General features: G+C 41.0%; 1 protein-coding gene across 3 annotated transcripts in view; it reads left to right on the forward strand.

Annotated features, from left to right (window-relative positions):
- DLGAP1 (discs, large (Drosophila) homolog-associated protein 1) overlaps positions 1–6,755 on the forward strand; it is a 517,051-nt gene extending 510,296 nt beyond the window's left edge. For 2 of the 3 annotated variants that reach the window (XM_014541672.1, XM_005868737.2), the window contains 2 exons: positions 1,884–1,975; positions 6,250–6,751. In XM_014541672.1, coding sequence (XP_014397158.1) covers positions 1,884–1,975; positions 6,250–6,468 — 311 coding nt within the window. In that variant the 3' untranslated portion in view covers positions 6,469–6,751. Of the gene's footprint in view, positions 1–1,883; positions 1,976–6,249 lie in introns of all 3 variants that reach the window. The other variant, XM_014541673.1, reaches the window with a different exon arrangement.
- The last annotated feature ends 2,453 nt before the right edge of the window (positions 6,756–9,208 follow it).

Consider the following 9,208-nt stretch of genomic DNA (forward strand, 5'->3'; position numbering starts at 1 on the left):
TATATTTTATTGATTTTTTTACAGAGAGGAAGGGAGAGGGATAGAGAGTTAGAAACATCGATCAGCTGCCTCCTGCACACTCCCTACTGGGTATGTGCCCGCAACCAAGGTACATGCCCTTGACCGGAATCGAACCTGCGACCCTTGAGTCCGCGCAGGCTGACGCTCTATCCACTGAGCCAAACCGGTTAGGGCTACAGTACCACTTTTAATTTTAACAACAACCCTACAAATAGGTACCAATTGCTCCATTTTACACATGAGAAAACAGATCAAGTGACTGTCCAGGACCACGGCTGCTCTCAGTGTTGGAGCCAGAACGCTTGTCTTACTCAGGGCCTGAATTCTTAACTACTGTGGTGCCCTGTGTCTGCATATGCTGTCCCTCTGCTTTTGGAGTGTTGAGAAAGGGAGAGGAGGCCTCCAACAACCGATCGATCTGTTAGAGAGGAATGGACTAGCCATCTCAAAAGAGTGTAAGCAAATTGGAAAGAAGTAAAAACTTCGCCCTGAGCAATAGCTGCCAGTCGGCTGTCCAGGGCGGCCCCTCGCTATCACTGAGTAGGCGAATTCCTGCACTTCAGCTGTTTGGCGTGACTGGTGACATATTGGAGAGTTCATCATCGCCCTGAGTTATGTGTGTGGGAATGCTGAACTATTAGAGGAGTGCCCATGACTAATGTGCATTACAAACCATTGGCTAGCCTGGCAGTTTTAAACAGAAGCAGATTTCTAGAAAACCCGGGGCCAAAATGAAGTTTCTTTTTCTTCTGTTTCCTTCTCCTCAGACTTTGTGAGGAATGAGGTCGAGAAAGGGGGACCTGATTCCACTCTGAGTCTCAGGCTCTGTACACCCATAACAAAACCACAGCAAAACCATTGCTTCAGTCCTACAATGTGCCTCCCCGGGAGGATTTCTGAGCAGGCCAAGTGCACTTTGAGAAGTCACCCCTCTGGTTTCCTATGAGCAAGCAGGATGCCTTCTCCCCTTCCTTCCCGGCAGGGAGGGCATGTTGAGAGCTGCCTGGTGGCAGGGCTCCAGCAGTGCAGCTGTGCCCTGGTCCCCACCGGCTGGAGGGAGAGCCTTGGGACAATGCAGACCTGAGGACCGCTCGGCGCCCCGCCCCGTCTCAGCACGCCCGTCGGTTGAAAGGTTCTCGCCTTAGACTGCACAGAAGGCAAGAAGTGGCTTGCAAAGGGGCAGGGTTTCAGCACCGTGCAGAGGGAATTAAACCCACGTTAACAATAACATTGGGCTGTGGAGTGGAAAAGCTGGGACGGGGCTGGCGTTCCCCAGGCAACAGTCTGAAAATGTTCACTCCTTAGAAAGTCTTTCCACTGGCCAGTGGCTCTTTCCTGACAGTACCAGAGGCAGAGCTCCGGAAAAATAATGAAAGCTATGGCTGGAACATGGTGAGTGCCAAGGGGTTCCCCTCTGAGACAGGATGGCTTTTCTTGTGTTTGGATTTGGGTTAAAAACAAACAAACTGGCAGACCCGGATTGCTGACACAAGTAAATCCATAACTATACGGGCAAACACTTGCAATTCATCCTTGCAGTAAAAGGAAAAAGCAAAACAAAACCGTTTGCCTCTTCTCTTGGTAGCGTCCAGTGCTGTGGTGGAAAACGCTGTGATCCCTGAGAAATATGCATGATGAGCACGTGTTTTTCCCTCAGTTGATTTTATGCTTTAACCTAGGAGCCTCTGTTACATAGACCAGCAGAGTAACGACCACAATTGGGCTGTGTGCGCGTGTGTGCGAGCACTGTGTGTGTGCTGTTTGCCCGAATTATTGCAGCATAACTTCCTCTTTGCTTTACCAGACTAAATCTCAACAATGAGACATAATGTGTAAACTCCTTGTATGTTTGCTCTTTTCAGTTCTAGGGAAAATCCGAACGGCAGTGGGCAGTGCCCAACTTCTCATGGCCCAGAAATTCTACCAGTTCAGAGAACTGTGTGAAGAAAACCTGGTAGGTAACATTCCCCATCACTACCCTTTCCTGCTAGTACCATGAGAAGAGTGTGTTATCAAGATTGGCCTGATTTTTAACCAAGTCAAGGCCCATTGGACTCTCTTGGAATAAAGAGTTTTCTGATGAATCTTATTATCTGCTCTTAAAATTAAAAATACTTTCATGCTTAAAAAATCATAGAAGAAAAAACCTAACTAAGTTAAAACTCCATTTCCTGCTTTATGGTAACTGAAAAATCCCCATTTTCCTGGCTTTCACATGGCATCTCTGATTTCATTATTCTTACCAAAATAGGGACCACCTGGTATTTCAAAAATAATATTACAGAAAATCATTTTGGATAATGAGTTTCTTTCTGAAATAGCCATCAGTTCGTATATCCTTATCAGAGTTCTCTGTTTTAATTCAAGGGCCAGAGGTGAAGGGCATCACAAAGTGTAGATTTGATCTCCCTGAGACACATGAATCCTTCTTAGACATACCAGAACAAAATAAAGCAAAACAGACACAAAAGCACCACTGCCAGCAACATTTTAATACAGGGGCAAGCGCTTCCTCACTCACATATGCCTTTTTTAAAAACTACTACCAGCTCTACAGTGTCATTCCACAGAATAGCTTTTATTGGCCAATTGTTGGTCAGGCTGGGTCTAAAACAAAGATAATGAAAAGCAACTTGTTTATCTTGTTGAAAGCAAAAACATTCTTATATGCAATCTAATTGACCCAAACTATGATTTCAGAGTTTTAACCACATCTTCTTGTTAACAAGGACAAATAAAGACTGAAAAGGATTTATCTAGACAGGACTCGGCCAAGAAAAAACAGGAAGCATGCAAACCTTAGTACTCTCCATCCCTCTGAACCAGGCCTTTCTTTTTGAGATATTCCTTTGGAGCTATCTCTTCCCTCCTACTCACCATCCTCCCATCTATACTTTGTCTTCCCTTCCCTCAGCAAAAATTACCTGATCCTTCTTTCACCTTCCCAGAAATTCTATTCTGGATTATAAGATAATATATATTAGTAAATGTATTGATAAGTGACTACCACAAATACTTTATTGAGCTTCACTTCAGGCCAGGTACAGAATTCCCACTAATTCGTGAACTTGGTAATGTGTCACACATCTTAATCAACATGATTCTTTGTTCTTTAAATGTAAGAAAGCGCGCATAAAGCTATACTTCTCAAAATGATTGCTAGATACCTGGAGCCCAATGTGTACACAGTACAGGGCACAGAGCATGCCTTTTTAAAGAATTATACTATGGGCAAGTATATTATGTAGTAGAATACTAATATTATGCAGATTTTGAAGATCAAATTGCAGACAAAATGTTTTGAAAATTTTGCAGATGTCCAGGAAAGGTTAACCTTGTTAAAGCCATCTTTTGATGTTTCCTAGCTCCTAATGGGCTCACATTCCTTGGCCACTAGCGGAACTTAGGTGGCAAAATATGAGAAGCATGTTAGAGATAGACGGAAGCGGAACCACACTGCGGGCCAAGGGCCATTGATGGCTGGTCAAACCATGTCCCAGGAGGGAAGGTCAAGAGCCCACTGTGTCAGACCTTATGGAGCATCTTGTGACATTATTTCTATGATGGTTTTACAGTAGAGGAAAATGGGCATGGAAAGGCTAAGTAACTTGACCAGGGCCACATGCTAAGAGGCTGCACCAAGATTCAAATCTCAGTCTCTTTGACCTCAATCCCTGTAAATCCACCCACCCCTACTTATCCCCTAGAATTTGAGCTGCATTCTTACCCTGGTGGAGGGACCTGAGGCTGACCAGTCAGCTCTCCCTCCTCTGCAGCAGGAAGCATGGTGACCTGGTAGTGGCATTGTTTAGGTCTACAAAGCTGCATAAGGATGACATTAAGATTAGTCACAACCAGACCCAGTTCTCCTGTCTTGAGTTCTTACTCTGACAAAGGGAACACTTGAAGACCCACACATTATCTAGACTCTCAGGCATAGAATGAATGGATGAGAGTTACTTTTTCCCCAGTAAAACTAAACCAAGGAACCCAACCCCCCTCATCTTTTTACACTCTTTACCATCTCTGAACCCTAAGTGGCCTGGTTCAGACTAAGGCTAGTACTACAACTTCTTCTTGTGCATGGAATGTCACATGACCCACTGATTCAGAGACTGGCTGGGTGCCTGAGCTCTTTCTCTCTGCTTCCTCTTCTATCTCTTTCATGATATGGGGGCAAAGAGGTTCCTGGTGAGGAGGGAACAAGTTGCCCAATATACAGAGTCAAAAATAATTCTGCCTATTGAACTATCATGTCATGCACTGTTGCACTGAAACAATTTAGCCAATGGAGCTTATGACCGTCTTTTTGAACCTAGATATTTAAAAAAATTTTTTTTTGTTTGTTTACTAAGTCAAAATGTTATAGAGAAACTCATTAATTCAGGTGTCATTAGCACAGATTTAATACTGAACCAAATACTTACAAACTTTAGAATTTACTTCTTCCAATGAATTTCAGAACTATGGGTAGTTTTAGAACTATAAGTTTATAAAAACATCTTTACTTGTATTTATTTTGAGTCTAGACAAATAATGCTAGTTCATTCAAAGGGCTAAAAAGTTCTTTCCAACCCATTAATTTTGATGGTCACTGACCTTACACATTCTGAAATTCTGATATCATTTTTTATGAGGGTGGGTTTTAAAAGAAGAAAATGGCCTCAAGTTATTATACAGCATAAGGTCTCACAGTCTTAGTTGCCTGAATACTTAGAGGTAACCAAAACTGACCCCAGCTATAAACATCTGACATATGGCAGCTCCCACCAATCTAATGCTTTAGCTACTACTGCAGGTAGTGATTAACAATGAGCATGGCACCTTCATTCTCTTAGTTATGTTTTTTCTGTCTTAGATCATAATAATCTGTGGTTCATACTTTCTAGTACTTGGAGGGACATGTGGATGGAGGCAAAGAAAGCCAATCCTTAAATACCAAAAATTGTTCAATATTATCTAGCAAATGGATCACTGTGGACTCTTTGTGTATGTGTAGATATGTGTTCTCACATTTGCTATATTATGTTATGGTCAGTTTAACAATGGTTCTCAACCTTCTGGCCCTTTAAATACAGTTCCTCATGTTGTGACCCAACCATAAAATTATTTTCATTGCTACTTCATAACTGTAATGTTGCTACTGTTATGAATCGTAATGTAAATATCTGATATGCAGGATGGTCTTAGGCGACCCCTGTGAAAGGGTCGTTCGACCGCCAAAGGGGTCGCGACCCACAGATTGAGAACCGCTGGTTTAAAACAAATTCATTTCCAAATGATTTTGCCAAAGTATTTATATGATAAATGACTTCTTATATTAATAGCATCTTAATTGTTAAACATATATTTTATTACTCCTCATCTGTCTTCCCTAGTATTTCACTCAACATTAGTATTAAAACAAATCATATTTTAGATTATGTATCTGTTCTCTGAATAAGTTAGGTAGCAGGTAGTCAAATATCAACTCTAATATACTGTACTTTTTTCAAAGATGGTATTTTCATTTAAATATGGTATTTTATATGCATCTTATTGTAGATCATACATTCTGGATTTTCAAATGATTACTCTTCCCATACACTGTACTGATTGATGTTGCATTACAAAAGAAGAGTTTTACAACCTTGGCATTTGAAAGTCAAATGGATGTGTATATAAAATTACCATTTGTAGTTGCCTCTAAAACAAAAAAGTCAAGCTCATAGAAACAGAATAGAAAAGTGGTTGCTGAGGGCTGAGGGGTGGAAAAAATAGGGAGAAGCTGGTAAAAGGGTATAAACTTTCAGTTAGGAGATAAATATGTCTGAGGATCTAATGTATAACATGTTGATTATAGTTGGTAACACTGTACTGTATAACTGAAATTCACTGAGACAGTAGAACTTAATGTTCTCACCAAACATTTTTTTAAAAGGTAAATATGTGAGGTAATGGATGTGTTACTTAACTTGATGGAGGGAATTCTTTCACAATGTATATCAAATTATCGTATTGTACATTTTAAATGTCATTATTATTTGTCAATTATACCTCAGTAGAGCTGAAAGTATAATTTTTAAAATAACCATTTATAAATTACTATAAAATTACCACTTTTATCTGAAAACCAAAAGGAACTCACTCTCCTTCTGTTGTTTGAAGTATTTGAAAATGTTACTTTGGCCCTGTGCTTGTTGTCATGGATCGCCTCTAAAGCATGAATATTCTTCTTTCTCTGTACAGAACCCTAATGCTCATCCAAGGCCCACCTCCCAGGATTTGGCGGGGTTCTGGGACATGCTGCAGTTGTCCATAGAAAATATTAGTATGAAATTTGATGAACTCCATCAGTTAAAGGCCAATAATTGGAAACAGATGGATCCTCTTGACAAGAAGGTAGAACAATGTAGATTTTGTATGGTTCATTTAAAAACCTGCACAAACATTGGACAGTCTAAATAGGCTTCTGCATTCAGTCTTGCTGTTTACAATGTGAAATGGAGCTGACATCATACTAATTTCATTGTAATGACAATGTTTACATAGTAATCATTTGGGATATTATCTGTAATATGTTTCAGGCATATTTTTAAAGAAAAACCTGTCTTTGTGAATTGGAAAATTGGGAATGTGGCTTTTTTTTTTTGTTAATTAAACTTTAAGTTAAACCATTTTAGTCACTGGAAGGAACTGCCTCCATTTTGCTTTTTAAACTAAAATAAATGACATATTCAGTGCATGATTACATAGAGCAAGAGTTCAACTTCCTTACAGCCCTAGGATGTGTTTCTGAGGAAAATAAGCCCTGAAAGCTAACTGACTTTGATAATCATTTCATAAATATAGGAATAAAGAAACCACTGTTGTTCAAGTCTAAAAATATACACACCATCAAGTTTCACAGTAATCAAAAATGTTGGACTTTTTCCTTTATAAAAGAGTTTACTTTTGGTTTATTTGCCTTGGGGAATATTGCTCACTGGGTTCCTCATGCAACCGTTTAGAAATAAAGACTCAAATTTTTTACTTTAGTTAATAAATTACAATTTTCACATTGGACTATGGTGGTTCCACCAGGCTCACACAGGTATACAATGTCCTCCCTAGGCTGGGCTGTCATGCACCACTTTTGTAATGTTTTGCTTTCCTCTGGCCTGAGGTCAAATAGTTCCAAGAGATTCAACTACACAAATGACTCATGGTTATTCCCCTGAAGCACTGGTGGCCCTGACCTTTTCAGATCTCCTCACCTCTCAGAGAGCTCATGGCAATCCAGTCCATTCTGTTGCTGCCCATAGTATCAGGATTCTTAGGGTCAGTGGGCTCCCAGGAGAAATCCAGTCCCAGGGGACAGGAAAGCTACACTATCATCCTATCCCTAATTTCCAATTCTGTCACCCATCAACCTGAGGGTTTAGTGTTAAGCATCAAAGTACCATTGGTGTATATGTGGCCTCTCACTTGGGAAGCCAAACATTTGCACTTAATCTAGCTTGTTTTTTTAAATCTGTGTTTAAAATTGTCGGCTAGATAAGCTTTTGAATTGGTCTTATTTTTTTAAAAAAAACCACTACAGATGTACACACACATCCATCTAATTTCCCATTTGTTGATTTTTAAAAAATTATTGTTAAAATTTATAATGTACACAAATAGGAAAATATGACTGAAAATGATCAGTATTCATACTTTTAAAAATATACACGAAGTTGCTCAACAATGAAGATTTTTAAATGTCCAAACTGAGTGATGCTAAGAAATGATATATGTAACTATTGACATTCGCACAGTAAATCATTAGTTAACTTGATGTCTAAATCCTTACACACTTTGTCCATGATCAGAGCTTTTCATCGCCCCATGCACTTTAGGGGGTGAAAAAAATGAATGAGCACAATCAGAGTTGGCAGAATACTGTTTGCATTCTGTGCTTCGTTTTCTGTCCTCTGGGCCACCCAGACTCTCCCTTACACTGCCTGCGGGCCACTCCACCGCAATAAGTTTAACTAGGCTCCACCCATGCCAGCAAGGAGGGACCACTGTGACCAGCATGAGTGTTAAGGCACAAGGAATGCGCTTTGGAGAATCATAGACTCTACACTTTAAGATACTTTTCACATTTATGACACACTTCACATTTATTTACGAGGACCGAGGGTATTTTATTTAAAAGGAAAACATTCACATGGACCATTTCGTGGCCTCAGTTTATCATCCTTTTCATAAGAATCCTTTCTGGTCTAGATTTCCTTCTTTCCCACTGGCATTTTTTTTTTTCCTACTGAAGTCATGAGTGGCTTTTGTCTTTGCAATGGCATTTAAAAATACCTGTTTTATAGTTTGCTGTTGCTAAAGCAGGTGAACTCTTTCAGTCCCGTGTTAAGTTCTCACAATGTCTGTCCCTATGATTGGAATAGCTCTCTGGGCCCCGGAGTGCCATCCCAGCAGGATGTTTTAGAGCCGTTTTGGAGCTGAGTGTAGGAATTACCCATGTCTTCCCTCCAGGGTGACCCTGGAATGTATATTGCTGTGTGTTTGTGTGTGGTGTGCAAACGGGCGTAACTCACTGAGGCATCTACAAAGCTAAAGGGACACAGTCTTATCGTCTCTTCCTCTTCATTTGGCTATTTAGGTCTGGGTGGGTCTGGGGAGAGGGCGGTGATGCTTTTAAACTCTGAACCCAGCTCACAGCAGCTGCCTCGCCTCCTTAGAGGGGGTGCAGAACTCTAAGCTGCTGCTGCTGCCGCTGCAACCCTTGCCCACCTCTGGCCGCCGGAGGAGTCTGGAGCCTCCAGAGAGAACCACTAAATGTGCTGGGTGCGCAGCCTTTCAGCAGGGGGCCTTTAAGTACCCACAGCCTTTCTTTGGAGAGACCTAGTTCTGCAGTCCAGCCTCACCCTTGGCCTTAAGCTTACAGGTATATTTTTCCCCCGCATCTTTTGAATACCCAAACCAGAAAAATGAAGAAAAAGTTATATGCAGTGTGCAGATCAGAACTAACCACCCCTAGGTTTAAAAAAAAAAAAAAAAAAAAGAGTGTGTTCTAACTACTGACCTATCCCAGTTTCCCCCACGCTTGTCCTGAGAAGCTGTGTAATGTCCTGAACCTTCTGCTTTGATCAGGAGAGAAGGGCCCCTCCTCCAGTGCCAAAGAAGCCGGCGAAGGGCCCCGCGCCGCTGATCCGGGAGCGCTCGCTGGAGA

Source organism: Myotis brandtii, unplaced genomic scaffold (assembly GCF_000412655.1).
Source record: "Myotis brandtii unplaced genomic scaffold, ASM41265v1 scaffold276, whole genome shotgun sequence".
NCBI lineage: Eukaryota > Metazoa > Chordata > Mammalia > Chiroptera > Vespertilionidae > Myotis > Myotis brandtii.